The sequence below is a fragment of the Panthera uncia genome (genome assembly GCF_023721935.1).
Source record: "Panthera uncia isolate 11264 chromosome A1 unlocalized genomic scaffold, Puncia_PCG_1.0 HiC_scaffold_17, whole genome shotgun sequence".
NCBI lineage: Eukaryota > Metazoa > Chordata > Mammalia > Carnivora > Felidae > Panthera > Panthera uncia.
In genome coordinates, this window is record NW_026057577.1 from 10,321,525 (window position 1) to 10,341,507 (window position 19,983).

The window sequence follows — 19,983 nt, forward strand, 5'->3', positions numbered from 1 at the left end:
AGTCAGATACGAGTAAATTTAGAAGACAATTAATTACACCTTTAAAATAACCACAAAGCACTGAAGTCTTCAATATTAATTTGAAGAAACAGAAAATAACTGAAAATAATATGTAGCTGTAAGAAATACTCTACTTATGAAAAACAAAAGACTTGGGAGGGTAAGGAACATGTTCAAAATTACACGGTTTAATGGAAGGGCTGAAACTCAAACCTAGGTCAACTCCTCCCTGTCCAGGTCTCTGTCACCCAAGTCTAATTCCTCTGAAGATGGCCCAATGCTCATGAACCGTGGTGCCACTTGCCTGAGACTACGGACTAATTATGACATGTAGCACAGACAAGCTAGAAGCGGATATGCAGAAAGACCTACTCAGCTTAAAACATTTAAGGAAGGAAAGTCTGAGCGAGGGTGCTGGGGGTGGGGCGAGGAGAAAAGCCTATCAGGAAAGACATGCACAGTGAGTCCCATTCACTGTGGTAGATTGAAGGACGCACCCCAAAGAGAGACACGTCCAGGCCCTGATGCCTGGACCACGTCAATGTTACCTCCTATGGCAAGAAGGACTTTGCAAATGTGATCACAGATCTCTCGTTGGAGGGATTGTCTTGGACTATCTAGGAGGGCCCTAAATGCAACCACAGTGTCCTTATGAAGCGGGGCAGAGGGAGATTAAACTACAGAGGAGGCACTGTGACTATGGACTGACTTGGCAACACATGTGGGGACACCGGCAGCCACCAGAAGCTGGCAGAAGCAAAGGAAGAGATTCTCCCTTGGTGTCTCCAGAAGGAACCAGCCCTGTCAACATCTTGATTTTAGCCCTGTAAAGTGCAGTTCAGACTTGTCTTCCAGAACTGCAAGAGAATACATTTGTGTTGTTTTATACCCCTAATTTTGAGGCAAAAATGTTACAGCAGCAACAGGAAACCAATACACTTGGAAAGGTGATTCCTTTCCTTTGGAATTGAAAAGTCAGTCTTTTTCCACAAAGGAAAAGAAAGAACTTTGCACTGGCACTATCTGCTGTCAAGTCCAAACAATATGAAAATACTTATATTTCCAATTTATCACGACTTCAGCTAGTGATGAATTTCAGCAATATAGATGGATGGTTTCTAAAATGCTTCATCCTTTCCTTTCCTTTCCTCCTTCAACTTTCCTTTTGCTGTTACAATGCTTGCATGCATTCTCTGGCAAAGGAAAGTGTGCATTCCCTCTAGAAAACTCAGGGCAGCCATCACATTAAAAAAAGTCACTGTCAGGGTGCCTGGGTGGCTCAGTCGTTAAGCATCTGACTTCAGCTCAGGTCATGATCTCACGGTTTGTGAGATCGAGCCCCGCTTTGGGTGAACTCGAGCCCTGCTTCGGGTGAGGCCCATTTCTCTCTCTCTCTCTCTCTCTCTCTCTCCCTCTTTCTCTCTCAACCCCCCCCCCCCCCCACCTCGGCCCCTCACTCACCTGTGCCCTCTCTCTCAATAAAACAATAATACTATTTAATCTTCAGAATTTTTTCCAGTGACTTGAGAGATCTATGTTAGTCATGAATAAATTAGAAAAATAAAACAAATTTATAATAACCTTTTAAAATAATTCCTATTAAGCAACTAATTTTATTGCCTCTTTAGTAACCCACCAATTTCAATTTCTCTTTCATGACAACCTGGCCACGACTTCAGGTATCATTACATCATTAAAAATAAAGTCTCCAAAAGGTAACAAATATTCATTAACTACAAAAAAGTAAGGGGGCCTGGCTGGCTCAGACAGAGGAGCATGTGACTCTTCATCTCAGGGTCCTGAGTTCAAGCCCCACGGTGGGTGGAGAGATTACTCAAATAAAATTTTAAAAACAAAGCCAAAAGAAAACAAAACAAAAAACTACCAAAAGTAAAAAGAGGCACTTAACTGTTACTCTCCAAATTACTTGTTAGGATTCTTTAAAAGCAAACTGGCACAACTCAAAGTAAAAATACTCTTTACTTTGCCCAATCACCAGTTTTGCACAATGATAGTTTCTTAAGTCTGAGCTCTGAGTAGCCAAAAAACACTTACTGCAAAGTCTATGCTTTAAGCTAAAATTCATTTACCAACATTTACCCCTGAGAGGTTCTTGTTTTACACAAAATTCTAAAAAAGTATTTCTAAAACCTGGATTAAAAGTATTACGTTAGAAGAGTATTAGAGGCAGATATAAACACAGCAAGAAAAGCCAGATAACATCTCAGTAAGTCAATTAAGAAACACCATAAAAAAGTAGGCACAGGAACTCCTATTTTTTTTAAGTTTATTTATTTATTTTGGGGGGGGGTGACAGAGAGAGACAGAGACAGAGAATCCCACGCAGGCTCTGTGCTATCAGCACAGAGCCTGACACAGGGCTCGAACCCATAAATTGTGAGATCATGACCTGAGCGGAAACCAAGAGTCAGACACTTAACCAAATGAGCTATCCAGATGCCCCAGAAACTCTTTTTTCTCTCAGGATTCATGATATAAAAGTAATAGGCCAGAAAAGCTAATATGATTCCATGAGTCTTCCAAATTATTTCTACTCCTTAATCCAGAAGAGAAATAGTCAACTCTTTGACATAATTTCCTAAATTACTTATATAATTATTTATATATTCTATATATTCATATATTTGTTTATATAATAATTATTATTTATTTAGCCCCCAAAGAGCTAAATAAGGTTATGTCAATGACCCTACAAGCTTCAAAAAATTTCAAGAATATTACATCGTTAAAAGTATAACACAAAATTGCTTCTCATAATAATTATCTGAATTCAAGAAAAGGTTAAGTTGTGTTCATTATGCCTTGGTAAAATACCCTTCTTTACTGAAGGCTATTATGGCAAGAGATATTAACACACAAGCAAAGAGAAAGATCAAAACCGCTGAGTTTGCCACCTAAAGCGCGACTCTTCAGCCACATGGATAGTTACCATGTGGAGAATGCCGCAGTCACAAGACATCACAGATGGAAGGGACCACCGAGGTCGGGTCTCTCTAACAATCTACCTCAGTTCTCCCAGGGGCAGGGTGAAGGAGGTATTCCTGACTCTAGTCCTGGATGCTAGGACTTACCTACAGTTTAACAGTATAACAGGTGTAAGTTAACTAAATGCTCCCATAAGGTGTTAAAACCCAATTTTAAGCATTCTCTTAGTATTTATTTGCATGTACCAAATTATCTGAAGGAATCCATGTACTCTGAAATACATAATTTAAGATGGTTAACAATCACATAGCTAGGAATAAAATAAAAGGTACATAAATAACAGTAACTATACCATTTTATACTTAAACACCTGGAAAAGGTAAAGTGAGGAAAACTCAAGGGAACTGAATGCTTAGGTGAAATTAGGCCCAAAAGTTGAGTATTTCTCTTTTGGATTAGGAGTAGAGATGTTCTGGAAGACTCGTGGAATCACATTAACTTATCTGACCTATTACTTTTATATTATGAATCCTGAGAGAAAAAACAGCTTTAATCCTAGCAAAGCAGGAAAACCCAATTCTTCCAGACACAAGAGCACTTTACCCTACAACTGTACTAGCGCATAAGCCACTCACTCACTAGGATAAGAAGGGATCGTCATATCTGATGGTCACAGCCTAGAAGCATATCATGTGCCTGTGCTGTCTGCAGGACGAACGAGCTCTCGGCAGCAGCGGGAGAAAAGCAGATGAACCATGGCACAGGTACGCAGCCCAGACTCAGCCTCCCCAGCTTCAGGACGCAGAGAGGGACGGAGCACAACCAATTCAAATACTTACTGGACAACCACAATGTACAAGGGCAAGCGGAGTCAGACACGAATGAGACATCTGGCACAGAAGACAAGGCACATGCGAAAATGGTATGAGCCAGGTATTACAAGGAACACAGAAAAGGGAGCAGCTGCTCGGGGCTGGGCGATGAGATACCACGGACAATCTTACACAGGGAATGGAACAAGGCACAAGAAGACAGGCAAAACTCTGGAGGTTTCAGGGGAAGGGAAAAGAGGAGCAGCAGGTGAAGGAAAACACTTCAGGCAAACGACGGACAGTATTCGCCAAGCCCGGAGGTGAAAGGGCATGTGAGGACATTTGGGGAATATGTGTTCTCTGCAGCCTGGAATGCATGGCAGGGGTCACTCATGAGCGGTCTACAAAGCTAGGCTGGAAAGGGGCATGGAGAACTAAAATGAGGGCACAAAGTCACTGCTGAGAAGCACCTGGGTGACTCAGTCGGTTGGGCAGCGAACTCTTGGGACTCTTGATTTCGGCTCAGCTCATGGTCTCCAGATTGATGGGATCAAGCTCCATGTCAGGCTCCGCACTGACAGTGTGGAGCCTGCTTGAGATTCTCTCTCTCCCTGACCCTCCCGTTTGTGCTCTATCAAAATAAATAAAAAAACATTAAGAAAGAAAGAAAGAAAGAAAGAAAGAAAGAAAGAAAGAAAGATGAAAGAAAAGAAAAGAAAAAAGAAAAAAGGAAAGGAAAGGAAAGAAAAAAGAAAAGAAAAGAAAAGAAAAAAAGAAAAAAGAAAAGAAGAGGAAAAAAAGAAAGAAAGAAAGAAAAAGAAAAAGAAAGACAGATACTGCTGAGCAAGCACAGGGTTTCATCTGGGCTGACACATACCAGATACATGAGCCTACTAGGTTCAGTCACACTCAGTAAAATGACAATGGCTACTGTGGTGGTTTGGTACCGTGTCAACTTGGCTAAGCCAGGATTCTGCTTCCCAGAATCCCCTTCCCTATCCGGTCTGGAGTCTGAGAAATCTGGGTAAGATGTGTGAGAAGGAAGAGAAGCAGCAGCCACTATCCTGGCTGGGGGTTCAGGGAGGCAGGGGACAAAGGCAGAGGTGCTGGGAGGTTTCAACTCGGCCCCCCGCCCCCGCCCCCCCCACCATCCCCCAAATATTCAGAATGTGAGTCCACTTTACTCCCTGCCCTGGGGACCCGAGGCCCATAGCCAGATGCCGGAGCAGGAGCCCCCACCGGAGTCCACTACCACAGTCCTGTTCGGGCAGCTCCATGTGGCTTTCCAGATTCTCCAGCCAGGTCTCATGGTCCACCTGGGCCAGGGCTTCACGAGGGCTTGTCAGTGACTTTTCTCCGACGAATCAACTTCCCCTTTTAGGCCTTACTTCTCCATCCTCTTCCAAAACTGTGTGTAACCTTATTCCTACAATAAATCCCTATTCTCTACTACTCATGGTGGTTTTGCTTCTCTGATCGCATACAAAGATTCCCACTCTCAGACGGCTGGTGTGAGGATTAAAGAGACTAAATGGTGGCTGGCACAGAGGAGCTGCTCAATAATAACTTCCTGTCCTTCCACTCTGTAGATCAAGGATTATAAACTATGGGGGAAAACTGGTATAAATGCAAATAAAAAAACAGAACAGCAAAATAAAATAGAACATGAGACCATATGTCCCAAATTCTGGATATCTGGCTCATACGGACAGAAAAACCAGCAGATCTGGTAGTAGCTGTTCTGCATTCCTGAATAGCAAATACACGCTTGGGTGAAAGAAGAAAACAATGGTTTTAAAAGTGTGCAACTTGAGATGAAGTGCTCTGAAGGGAGAGGTGCCTGGCAGGCAGGTGGAAGGGCGCTTGTACATCTGAAGCAACAGTATAGATCTGGAGAGAGAGTGCTGGGAGCCATAGCACAGGGATGATTAATAAAGAACCAACCATTAGTTCATCCAAGTGTGTGCCACACTTATACGTGTGGGGGATAAGGAGTGACTAAAAGAGGCAAAGATCTCTGTTCTCAGGTGGGGACAGAGAGACAATGAACAAACCGATAAAATATAATTCACAGAAAAACAGACAAGGGGATAGGGAGCAGAGCATGTGTATGTGATGTGGGTGATTTGCAATCTCAAAAATGATCATTAAAAGCAAATCATCTGAGCCAAGACTTGAGGGATATGAAACAAAGCCAAATGTAAGCTCGAGGTGAGGGTGGAGAACACAGAACAGCAAGTACAAGAAAGAACAACCTGGAGATTCAGAAAGGTGAATGGCTCAAAGGGAAGAAGAAAGGTGGGTCGAAGTACGGGTGAGAGAGGAAGACACGAACACAGTGAAGGAGCCAGAGACAGCCTGTGAGGAAGCCAGGCACTTGGAGCGTATGCTTCCAGAAAGGAGGGGAGAGGCTGACAGCTCCCGGGGCTTCAACAAACAAGGTGAGGAGTGAGAGGGCGACAACGGTTTGAAATGTCAACCACTCAAGACTTTAAATGAGAAACTTCCAAAGTTGCTGAAGGCTTACACAGAAGGTTGAAGAACAAGCCACTCGTGTAGAAAGGTGAATAGTGTATTTGGACTGCTAGTCTAAAAAGATTAACAGAAAGAAGAAGGGAGAAGATAAAGACGAGAAGGGCGGCCAAACTGTAGGCTGACTTCTGAGGAAGGGTTTTTGCAGCGCAGAGAAGGAACGGAAAGCAGGGAAGGAAAGCCACAGCCACCATCTAACCTCACAGCACACCAAGAACATGGTAATATCTGACCTGTGTAGGCGCGCTGTGTAGGCTCACTATACAGGCTCATTGTATAGGATCACTGTGGTAGACACACTGTGTAGACACATGGTGGTAGACTATGTAGGCACACTGTGTAGGTTCACTGCATAGACACACTGTGCAGACACACTGTAGACGCATTATGGCAGACTGCAGGTGCACTGCATAGACACGGTGTAGTCTCACTGTTTAGACACACTGTGTAGATGCACTGTGTAAACTCACTGTGGTAGACCGTGTGGGCACACTGTATAGACACATGGTGTAGGCGCACCGTGTAGACACACTGTGGTAGACTCACTGTGTAGGCACACTGTGTAGACACACCGTGTAGACACAATGTGGTAGGCTCACTGCGTAGACACACTGCGTGGGTGCACTATGTAGACACACTGTTGTAGGCTGACTGTGGTGCCCTAAGAGGGGCTCCTGGCCAAAGGCCATCTTGCTGGAGATTCCAGACACACAGCTCTGCTCAGCTGTCCCAAAGGTGGAGGGAGCAGCATCCCGGCATACCTGGAGCCCACTCACAGGACACCAACACACTGTGGCACTCTGAGTGGGACACCCTCCTCCAGGGCTTTGGGTCTCCAACCCAAAACTTTAGAGAGAAAAGAAAGATGTAAGCTTTCTGGCTGGAACCACGGTCCATGACTGATGATCTTGATGGGTGTAATCCTATTCAAGTCACACAGACTTAAAATCACACCTAGCGTGACTCGGCAAGATTTTTTCCTGACAGGATCTGTCAAAGAGTATCATGTCTGGGCGGCCCTCGGTTTCCTGTCCCGGCGAATGCAATTCCAATTGCCCGGGAACAACAGCGTCTGTTCTACAGTCTCCCCTACTGGTAACGTTTCCCCTCAGCCAGAGTGCCCGTTAACACCCTCTACAACAGCGAGCATGAGACCCTCTCTTCTGGGAAATTCGCAGACACCAAACTTCCCCTTTGCACAAGTATGAGTACACATCCCTCCTCATCAAGTGGTGGTGACCAGTGACAGAAAGACTACGGCGGCTTGCCGCAGCCCCGATCTCACACAGACTCAGGCACACGTGGAATCATGGCGTCCTAACTACAGGATGGCTTCAGAGGAAACACTGACACGTCCGCTACATACCCCTTAGCGATACACACTTTACAAATACCTACATCGAAGGAGGGAGTGAAGATGCGTGACAGGGAGGAGAGACCTGAGAGGACAAGGGCCCCAGGGAAATACAAAGATACGGGGCCAGAGAATGTATGTAAAAAGTGTCCTTTTGTAAAATGTGTTTATAGTTTACAAACCACTTTCCCCCTTATCTCTCAGAATCCTAACAATAATCTTAAAGTTAAAGAAAGATCCAATTATTTCCAGTCTGTCAGAGAGACTGAGGAGCCAGGTCCCATTGCGGGTACCAGGGCTGAAACCCATTCTCACTGCTCTGCCATGCTGCAGGCACAGACAGGTTGCTGTAATAAAGAGGAAACCTAAGGAGTTCACTCAGAGAGCCTCCTTGATCTAGGCTCTCTCTCTCTCTTTTTTTTTTCTTTCCATGTTTATTTATTTTTGAGAGAGACAGAGACAGAATGTGAGTGGGTTGGGGCAGAGAGAGAGGGAGGCACAAAATCCGAGGCAGGCTCCAGGCTCCGAGTTGTCAGCACAGAACCCGACACGGGGCCCAAACCCACGAAGTGCGAGATCATGACCTGAGTCGAAGTCGGATGCTCAACCAACTGAGCCACCCAGGCGCCCCTAGGCTCTCTCTTTTTTAAAAAAAAAAGGAGCATGGCTGGGGCGCCTGGCTGCTCCGATAGTGGAGTGTGTGACTTTGATCTCGGGGTTGTGAGTTCGAGCCCCACACTTGGGGGTAGAGATTACCCAAAAATAAATCTTTTAAAAAAAAAAAATTTAAAGAGCATGGCAGTTTATTTACTCCTACATGCGAATAGTCAATTTGAAAGACATCAGGCTACTGATGTGCTGACAAATGAAGTGCATTATCTCCCTGTATTCTGGTTCCGCCCAAAGTGGGGAAAATGGGGAAAGGAGAAATTGTATCAATGCACATACTCTATGCAGCAAAACGTTTTCTGACTATGACTAAAGACTATTAGATTAAAAATGTTCCTTTCTTCACAAATTCATGCCTAACAATTCTGCATCGAGCCCTTTAGTGTTATGCCAAACAAGAAAACTTGGTGTTTTCTAGTGCTAGCTTGAGAAATCACCCCAGGATATTTTCATGCAGCTAACGCTCAAATAGGTAAATAGAAAACATTACTAGAAAAGTATGAATATCCCGTCTGAATAATCTCTGATTACTGACCAAGGAGCGGTTCAAACTGGCACAAGTTGTCAAAAGAAAGGAGTAGGAAAGAAGACAGCCAGGCCGTGCCACAGGCTGACACAAACTTCTGGGGGCCTCAATGTCGAAGACACCATGATGTTATTTAAAGAGACAAAAGAAACTACACGTTCATTTATGTTAAGATGTCTTACCATGAGATTCAAGTCCAGCTCCCTGTGCCAGCCCATTGTCATAGGACTGAAAAAGAAAAACATCGTTCAGTTTAATGGGGAAAGGATAAAAAATAAGTAAGTCCTCATGCTAATTTTTTGTTTCTTGAGCCACTTTTATTTCTCCCTTATATCTTCTAAAATACTCACTCTTTCCTACAAAGGGGTAGTTCGAGCATTTTCAAGTACCTGATCCTATCTTATCCACCAAGTGAAATCACTAAACGCATACAGTTTGCACATTCTGAGATAGATTGTTCAGATAGCATCTATAGATTTGACTTCTACCAATAAAAAGATCCAACCCTTACTCTTTTCCTATTGCAAGAATATACAAGTTTAAGGAAAATGGAGACTCTATACTCATAAAATATTATAAACATGAAACAAGCCTATTTTGAGAATTTTGGGCAGCCAAGGATCACAGTGCCTGCCTACCTTTGGATCTCCCCACATATTCTGCAAAATCAAAACAGAACAACAATGCAACTATATAAAACTGAAACCTTAGAGAAGCTGGAAGACACACAAAGCTATAAATTACCTGCCTGTAGAAAAAGAAACGTCAAATCCCAGCAAGCTGCCTCTCACATCCCGCCACCTTTCTGCAGAGAGTAAGGGAAGTGTACGGAAAATCGTGAGGAAGGGAGTGGCAGGGAGCCAATGGGAGGCCTGAGACTCATCTAAAATTACTGCCAAAAGGAGAAGGTCCACCCTAGGCTGGCGAAGGACAGGCAGTCTTTGCTTTGTGCAGATCTGATATTACGAAGTCTGGGTACCATAACTTAAACAACACGATACGGATTCAAATGTCAGTCCCCACGGTGTATTAACTGTGGGCAACTGCGTGGAGTACAAACTTGATGCTAGCACCTCAGTTCACAAATCGCTACGTGAATAACAGATGTGCATCACAATCAGTAACCAATCCAGTCTTCTTTTTCAAAGTCTGTTAGTCATGGGTCACTGCGCTTATTATTCAGTTCATGCACGGACAGCAAAGCGTAGGGGTGCGTTGTCTCTTTGTCTTAGTAATAAACCCACATGATGTTTTCCAAAAACAGAACCAGAAGAATAGACTGGCCACCAAAGATAAAAGTGCAGTAAAGAAACGAAAAGCAGTACCACTAGAAGTGAAAATGAGATCAAACACGGAGTTTAGAAATAGCTGATCATAAGAATATGGACAGCACCACTGTCTGAGACCAGATACGACGTCAGAAGAGTAAGTGAAGGCACAGCATCTAAGTGGGGACAATGGCCATGATGACAAGGATGGAGACATTCTAGAGAAGGGATGCTGGCAAAAAACTTCACAGGAAAGGAATCCTTCAAGTTATTTCACAACAATGACACCACAAAGGATAAAAGGTTGGATGCTGCTACAAACCTAGGAAGGAGTCTAATCATTTACCATGACAGAAAAGATGTTTACCCCGTATGTAAGTTACACAACAAAACCAAGGCAAACACCGTTCAAACTACTCCCTCTCCCTCCTCTCTCTCCCTCTATACATATACTTTTTTTTCCCCAAACACTTTAACTCTCACTATTTCTAATGTTTTAAATTACAATGTACTAAAACTGGTTTCACCACTTAAAAAAATTCTCTGTACATCTGTAACTGCTAGAGAGTTTGACATTGTGGCAACAAGTTGGTATGGGTCACAGAGCAGTGCTGATTCCTTCCTGACCCCCATGACTCAGATCACTGTCCTCACTTCAGCTGAAGTGACAGTGACAGTCTCTGTCACAGTCTGGCTCCACCATGCAAAGCGAGCGCTGCCTGGACGGCCTAAGTTCTGGCAGAGCAGAGGCCTGACTGCCGGAAAGGAGTCTACAGCACTCACAGGGCATGACTTTGGTAAATCAAGTTAACAAGGAAGGGAGACAGGCCCTCTGCAGATCAGGTAATAAAGGATGCTCAAAGGAGCAACATTAAGAGACCCTGAGAAGCAAGAGAAACAACCTCTCTCCTACCAGAAAATCATGAACACACAACACTTTCCCCAGCATGAAAAACACAAACACAAAACAACCACCAAATCAAACTCCACAAAAACTCATGAAAGAAGTCACACTTGGTTGATTGAAAAGAGTGCACTCTGGGTTTTTAAAAAAATATTTATTTTTTGAGAGAGAGAGAGAGAGAGAGAGCGAGCCAGCAAGGGGCAGAGAGAGAGGGAGAAAGAAATTCCAAGCAGGCTCGGCACTGTCAGCACAGAGCCCGGTGTGGGGCTCAATCTCACCCAACTCTGAGTTCATGACCTGAGCCCAAACCGAGTTGGAAACTTTACCAACTGAACCACTTAGGCACCCCAAGAGTACACTCAAATAGGGGCTTGTGTAAGAAAAAAGAATATCCATGAAATGACTAAACAGACAAATCTTTATGAAGTAACTCTGGAAAGAAAACACAGCAAATGAATGAAAACATCTCGGTGTATGCAAATCTGCCCCCATTTCCCCCAAATGGCCATAAAACAGAAGAAAATTGTAATACAGCACCCCAAACTCAGGTGCTTACTATCAAGCAAGCAGCTGGGGGTATGAAAATGAAACTGAAAATTAAGAACAGAAAGGACAAACAGTAGGAAGAAATGAAGTTCAATGACTGCAGGGAAGAAACAGAAGAAAATAAGGAATAATAAGACCAAGGAATAGTAGTCTCGAAAGAAAAGACAATAAGGGACACTGAAGAAAAGGCAGAAAACAGCCAAGAGACTAAAACTGGGATACAGAAATCAAAAAGGTCAGAGAGAAAATGACTGAAATGAAAGACAAGCAAAGAAGAAAGAACATACACAAAATTGGAGTACCTAGAGAACAAAGCAAAAAACGGACTGGAACTTGGGGTTAGCTAACTATGGGCTACAGGCTAAATGTGGCCTGTGGCCTGGCTCTGTAGAGTCCTGGGAGTGCAGAAAATGGTCAAGCTCACTTGAAATGCAAATTAAAAATACATTGAGAGAGCATTTCTCACCCACACAAGACGGATAAAAATTAAAGAGGATGACAACTCATTCCACTGAGAGGCAGTGTGGAAAAGGCACTCTCCTACAGTGCTGGGAATATAAACTGGTCCACCCCTTTTTTGGAGAGAAAATGGCAACATCTGATAAAACTAAATATGCATTTTCCTTTAGATCAAAAAACCGCACTATTAGGAATTCATTCTGAAAATCTGTCTCCAACACATAAAAGCAAATGAAGATGGTTATTAGTTTCAACACTGTTTACATTTGGAAAATATGTACTTCACCTATGGAAGAGTTCAAAAAAGTCATTTATGGAATGGAATAGTACAAAACTAAGTATTTTAGTTTTTTTTTATAAGAATGAACAATAAAAACGTACACATCTGGGGGTGCCTGCGTGGCTTAGTCAGTTAAGCATTCGACTCTTGATTTTGGCTCAGGTCGTGCTCTCACGGTCCCTGAGTTCGAGCCCCATACTGGACTCTGTGCTGACAGTATGGAGCCTGCTTGGGATTCTCTCTCTCTCTTCTCTTTCTCTCCCCCTCCCCCCCATGGTCTCCCTCGCTCTCAAAATAAATAAATAAACTTTTAAAAAAATGTACATATCTGCTCATCAAGAAGAAATACAGGAAGGCCAAACCAAACACTAATGAGATTGGTTCCCTACAGAGTGGTGGTAACAACAAATGTTAGGAAAGGGGGAGTTAGGAAGGGAGCAAAGACAAAAGGGACAGGAGACAGGGAGTTACACATCTTGGAATATCTCTTTTTGTACAGCTCTCACTTTCAGAACCAAGTCAGTATTTAAAATATTAAGTAAGTTTAAAAAAATTTTTTTTAATATTTATTTATTTTAGAGACAGAGCACAAGCAAGGGAGGGGCAGAGAGAGCCAGAGACAGAATCTGAAGCAGGATGCAGGCTCTGAGCACTCAGCACAGAGCCCGACATGGGGCTTGAACCCACGAACCATGAGATCATGACCTGAGCCAAAGTCGGATACTTAACTGACTGAGCCACCCAGGCGTCCCCAAATATTAAGTTTTTTAAAAAATCAACAAAATTGGGGCAAACTCTAAAATGGAACCCAAACAGAAACAAACTCAACTATATTTAAAAAAAATAACATAACCATAGTAAAGGGGGGAAATAAAAGAAGTAACTCAAGTATTTCTTAAATATGGTATTTTGATTTATATACCCTCAGGTTCAAAACAAAGAGACCATGTATTCTGGATAACGGTAACCAGGTTGGTCACCATCAGAGAAAGGAGTTACAAAAAAACAAAAAAAGGAAGATGATTAAAAAGGAACTCTGTGGAGGGCGCTTGGGTGGCTCAGTAGGTTAAGTATCCAACTCTTGGTTTTGGCTCAGGTCATGATCTCATGGTTCAGGACATCAAGCCCCGCATTGAGCTCTAACTGACAGCACAGAGCCTGCTTGGGATTCTCTCTCTCCCTCCCTTCCTCCCCACCCTCTCAAAAATAAATAAATATTAAACAGAAAGGAACTCTGTGGTGTTGGACTAAAATCCGAGGCATCAACAGGACTCACGGTTTTTAATACATATGTAAAGTAACAGAGAGGTATGTGTAAGGGAGGGTGTGTTTGCGTATAGACGCAAGCATGTACACATTTCCTAGCTTGGCTTGCTGAGAGAGGGGCTAGAAGCAATGCTACCCAGGACCATGATCATAGCCAGGGCCCAAATCCTCATTTCTACACACCATCCTCCAATAAGAACCAGGGCTCCTTGAAAAAATGATCGATTCCTGGGCTATGGCTAGGAAAGTAAAAGATGAACCTGGAATATCTTGTGGCAGAAAGCAAAGGGCTGCTCAAAGCATACAGGGGGAAAGACCAAAAAAGGCACAAGCATCTGCTTGAAGGGGTTCTCACCGGCTGAATCTGGGACAATCTGACCATTAAAATAAATAATGATAGTAACAGGTAATAGCCCACTGGATCAAATAAGAATCTGGAGTTCAAAGTGATATGGATAGACAGAGGTAAAGAGAAAGCTTTTTCTAAAAGCAGAATTTCAACTGAAAATTACAGAAGAAATGACACAGCTGGAAAATCAATTGCATACCAACACTAGCAGACAAAGAACCTGTTAGCCCAGACAATCTTATTATAGTTGGATAAAGTCTGATGAAGGATAGATTATTTGACAGTCTCCAAAACATCTCGCCACAAGATACTGAATCCTTCTAGGTGGAAAAATTCTAACTCTACAGAGAAAAATACGGCATACACCACCTTAATCGAGTGATCAAAAGTTACTATCACTGGTAACAGGGCAAGTCAGTATGCTACACTCCCAAAGACAACACGCTGAGGAGTGACACAGGGTCACTTCCTTAGTGTTCATGCCAAACCACATCATCACCTATCCTTCTACAGCACATAAATCTGTTTCTTTTAAAACTCCTTTCAGGCTCTGTTCTTTTGGACTCCACAGGCTTTTAAAAATGCCTGATCCACATTCTATAAAATCTGATCCACATTCACACATTCAATTAAAAACAATTTCATTCCTCTAAGAAATTAATTTTCATTTTGAAATACTAAGTGAAAGTTGAATTAACAGCCGAAAATAGTCTAATCTTTAAAACTAAAAACTCAGTATTTGGGAAGTAATAAACTTGGGAAGCAACACTTCTACGTCTCCAGTTTCATATAAGAGACGAAAAAGTAAAGCAAAAGATAATTCTGGCTGAGACTGAGCTTTCCTTACTACTGCCAATGAGAAGATTAAATTGTACTGTGAAAGAATAACATTTCCATTTGATATTCTCCTTAAAAATAAACCTTAGATTGAAAAAAAAAAAGCACACGTCAAAGTATTAACAAAAATGATCCAAAAATCTATTGCTAGCCCAGTCAATCTTGTTATATTTGGTCTCTGCTAGTCAAATGACTTATGGAACTCCCACCTCACACCAAATATAGAAACAGTCTCCTTAAAGACACCATAAATCTCTACTACGCTTGGCCAGGGCTCTCCACTGACCCCTGCGAGGACAGTTTATCAAGCATGTGCCTTTGAGATTTTGCTTCTTTTTTCTTCTAGGGCTGACCAATCTCTTTCTAGTAAAGACATTTGTTTCTTCAGACATAAATTACATTTAAATTTTAATGGCCAATGAATCAATCTGCCCTTCACAATTATTTCTATATGGCTGTTCTGATTATACAAAGTATCTAAAAAGCAATGCTACTAACCTGATTTCCAGATTCTTGGTGGAAGAAAGAGGAGACGTGCATTTTACTGCAGCTCCCATATAGCAGCAATAATGATCTAAAATAGTCGATTTATCAACGTAACTCACCATACTTCTTCTAATGTAATTGATGGCTTTTTTCATATCCATGCCAGACCAGTTGTTGAGCATATAGCAAATGCAGGAAGCACAGTATACAAATCGCATGTCATTTTCACTGCCTTCAGGGACTGCGCAGAAACTGGAAGTAATAACAGTATGACACATGATTACATGGCAGCAGAATTTATTTTTTTTATTTTCTTGCAGGGTGGGTGAGAAACACGCGCTTCATGTCTTTTGTCACAGAAAAACCTATTATTAAATACAGATTTAAAAACCATATACTACTTGTATTAAGTCAACAAATAGAACTAGTACTCGAAAAATATAAAATGATCTCTAAGTCACCCTCTGCTCCCAAGTTCTGATTTCTGGGTAGCTTTCCACACTACCAGTTACTCCTTACCAGATGCTACCACTCAGAGTAAGTTTATTTGCTCCCTACCACAGTTGTGGCACACTAGCCTGAGAATGGGGGGAAAGGAGCAGGTAAAACATAGGACCTACTGAATAGTAAGAAATTCCCAAACCCAAGTTTTGATGTGTGAAATTTCTTCCAAATGTATATGTAGATAACCACTAACTGATCATATTGTGCTGTAATTCAATTTTTACCTATTCCATTAGTTTTAAGAGAAGTAGCAGTCTGTGCCTGGTATCTATTTCTTTATTTATAAACAGGGATACAGTGGCAATAATCAAAGACTACACCGAAACTTGGAGGTATCAGTCACATATGCTGGCTGAGGTCAAGATTCAGTTTTGCAGTATTTCCAGTTAATGATAAAATATCTTATGTGTCTACATTAGTCTTCCCCTCACCGAGAGGGGTGGTTTTTTTTTCTTTAATTGTATTTATCATCATTTGCTTTGACAATAACCTTTATCTTTCAGTTAATTACACCAGTGTTTCAAGATTTTAAGTAAACTCTACACCAAATGTGGGGCCTGAACTCACAACTCAAGAGTCACATGCTCCACTGACTGAGCCAGCCACATGCCTGAGGGAAGGTTTTTTGTCTTTTTTTTAAGTCTATTGAGAGAGAGAGAGAGAGAGAGAGAGCGCGCGCGCGCGAGCGCGAGCACGGGCAGGGGAAGGGCAGAAAGAGGGAGAGAGAGAATCCCTAGCAAGCTCCCCTGTGCTGCCAGTGCAGAGCCTGATGTGGGGCTCAGCCTCACGAACGTGAGATCACGACCTGAGCTGAAACTAAGAGTCAGACGCTTAACCGACTGAGCCACCCAGGTGCTCCCCGAGAGCAGTGTTTTTAAACCTTGACAGGAAAATAGAGCTATTAACAGATGGAGCACTGACTTAACAACATAGCAGAATTTGTTTACAAAATCTCTTCGCTAAACAGGATCACTACTGCTTTGTCATTTCCTAGATATGAAAACAATTTACCCCTTAAAACTCTAGATATACCATACAAACCACCAAATATTAATAAATATGCTAAGTTCTTTTTCTATCTTTTATAAATGTCATTGAAACCACTTACACTAGCATCTAATATTCAGTGTTCATCCCTTTCTCCCCCCAATCACTATGTCTTAAGTAATAAAAGTTCAGACTAAATGTATGCTTTCTTCAAAATATCCATTTTTTTCACCAAGAAGGTAAATTAAAATCCGTCTTACAAATGAAACCATTCAACCACTTATTTATGAATCTATTTACTGTGTCACTTAAAAAGAGAGAGGAAGAAAGGAGTTCTGCTAGTGTGATTTCTCTTTACTCACATAAAAAATCTTGGATCTTTTTTTTCTTTTTTTGATTAGGCATTTAACTTTATGTATGTACAGTGAACTTCAGGTGGTTCTAATAAGGGTTTATGATAAACCCTAAAGTTCTAGTACAGTACTGTACCCATTTTTTACTTGTATAAAATTTTTCCAAGAAAGAAAGAGAGACAGAAAGGGAAAAAAAAAAAAAAAATCAAAGAGTGACCCATACCTCCCATCTTCCAGCTGAAGAGCTCTCAAGCCCGCTAAGCAAGCTTCCTTATTTACTCGGCTTAGGTCATCTCCAAGAATAACTAAGCACGAAAGGCCAGTGTAGGTCATTGCTATGTGGCCACTATCATAAGGATGAGCTGTTCCAGGATTCTAAATTCAAAATAAACATAATGTTAATGAACTAGTAAACTGAAAACTTACTTCATTAAGCAATCTAATGCAAGGTTTCAGGAACTAGGAAAATGCAATGTTTATACTGATTTGTACTGACACCTGATTGAAAAAGCAAACCTCCATTTTACATGACTCAATGTAAGTATAATCACATACTTTGCAGGCTACACAATTCTTAAACTTATCCTGCAAACCTAAAGCTTCAGGGAAGTAGTGCTTTTACACAAATAAACCAAATTATTTGAACTTCAAATGTCATCAACCATATCACTTATAACTTAAGTCTTAAGACGTTAGAAAAGCATAGAGCTTTTCAAACAGAAACAATTTATGAAAGAAATAAAAATCCTTTTACTGTACAAATCCAAATTAAAAACCATAGTGACCACCATATAAAAATATTACAAAACAACACAGTTGAAAAACCTCATTCTGCTCCCATATACAATTTAATGAGTCTTTAAAACATATTAGCACTTAGAATAACAAAAAGCAAAGAGCTCTGTTACCAAAACTGAAAAAAATCTCTAGAAATAAAACAGTGTAACTTTTAAAATTTAGAGCCCAACGCATCCTGCTGGCAAAAAGTGTTCTGGAAGACCATCAGACCAGCAAATTGCAGAGGTGGAGCAGAGAAGTCTTACCAGGAAGCATTACCACGTTGTGTCAGATTTGTTTTACCACTCTGACTGTTTCAACAAAAGATAACCACAGTTATCAAAGAACTCTTAAGCTACAAAATATGTGACTCATATAGGAAATCCTGTAAAGACCCTAGGCACTGGCACTGATAAAATCTGGATTTAAAAAAAGTGTTTACTACGCCAAGTAACTTGATGTCCCACAATATACAAAGCATTCAGAGTTTTAGGGGGACCTGGGTGGCACACATGATTAAGTGTCCAACTCTTGAGCTCGGCTCAGGTCACAATCTCACAGTTTGTGAGTTTGAACCCCACATCGGGCTCTGCACTGATGGTGCAGAAGCTGCTTGGGATTCTGTCTCTCCCTCTCTCTGCCTCCCTCCAGCTTGTGCTCTCTGTCAAAATAAATAAATAAACTTAAAAAAAAAAACAAAAAAAAGCATTCAGAGTTTTACAATTAATTTCAAATAATCAGCTGATCCTATGAATCAGTCACTAAAAAAAAAAATTTCACCTGAAAAATGTAAGATTTCACAATGTACTAATTTATGTAAGTTTAAGAATGTCTTAAGAGGTTTTTTTTTTTTAATTGAAGTGTAGTTGACACACAACGAAGAACATTTTAATTTTGAAAGAGTAAGAGTGTATTTTAAAATTCATCTCTCTCACTGGTTTCCCTTCTATCTCAGTTTAGGTTCATCAACAATTGCTCCAAATTCTAGAGTAACTGCTCAGCATACTGGAAAGCGAAAGTGAAGCTTGTACCAAGGTTCTGGTTCAAGCAGACTCCTCACCTACTATAATAAACGTTAACTTCGGGGCACCTGGGTGGCTCAGTCAGTTAAACCTCTGACTTTGCTCAGGTCATGATCTCATGGTTCATGAGTTCAAGCCCTGAGTCGGGCTCTGTGCTGACAGCTCGGAGCCCGGAGCCTGCTTCAGATTCTGTGTCTACCTCTCTCTCTGTCCCTCCCTGACTGATGCTCGCTCTCTCTCTCTCTCTCTCTCATAAATAAAAACATTAAAAACAAAATTTTTAAAAATTATAATAAATGTTAACTTCTACAACCAGTGAAATGCATCAAATCTTGGCTATACTACTCACTGGCCTGCTTCATTCCTCCTACTAGAATGTGGATATTAGTACCTCCCTCATGGGGTTATTGTGAGGGTTAAATAAAGTTACTGTGATAAAGATGCTGGTTATCTTGGTGACGATGCAAGCACAAGGCAGATACCCAAAGGGCCAGTACTTCTTGGGAGTCATGAACTAGGGTCCCGGAACCACCAGGCAGGAAATCACATTATTTTTCTGCTCACTGACCTTCTGTGGTTCCTCACAGAACAAGTTTGCACAGTGTTCAAGACCTTCTATAATCTGACACCACCCTACCCATCCGGCCTTACGTCTACAATTCCTTATATGGTCTCACAAACAAATTTTCATCTTGCTAACACTTAGAATTCATTCTGAGTTCCTCCCTACAACTGAAACTCTGGTACTCCCAGCTATTCTATTCCACATTTGTAACAGCCTTCTTACAACTCCCACAGCCCACTTCATTTCTTGGTACTTAAAGTAAACATCTACTAGGTTAAAAGTACCAGGGGGAATCCAAACACAATCAAATGTGGAGCTTAACCTTAAGGGCAGATCAAGTAATTACAATACGAAGTAGGACATAAAAGCGTCATGAGAGAGACAAAGTAACACAAAGCTTTAAATAAAGGATTCTTGTCTGTGCCAGAAGAGGAACTTGGAGGGAGGAGAGGCGAGGAGAGAGGCGAGGGGAGAGGCGAGGGGAGAGGCGAGGGGAGAGGCGAGGGGAGAGGCGAGGGGAGAGGCGAGGGGAGAGGCGAGG

The 19,983-nt window shown here is 41.7% G+C and overlaps 1 protein-coding gene across 1 annotated transcript in view; it reads right to left on the reverse strand.

Moving 5' to 3' along the window:
* Positions 1–19,983, reverse strand: part of PGGT1B (protein geranylgeranyltransferase type I subunit beta) — a 62,487-nt gene that overhangs the window by 14,484 nt on the left and 28,020 nt on the right. The window contains exons 4-6 of the mRNA XM_049649050.1: positions 17,302–17,453; positions 15,354–15,486; positions 9,022–9,067 (exon numbers count right to left, since the gene is read on the reverse strand). Of these exons, the coding sequence (XP_049505007.1) occupies positions 9,022–9,067; positions 15,354–15,486; positions 17,302–17,453 (331 nt within the window). The remainder of the gene's footprint in view (positions 1–9,021; positions 9,068–15,353; positions 15,487–17,301; positions 17,454–19,983) is intronic.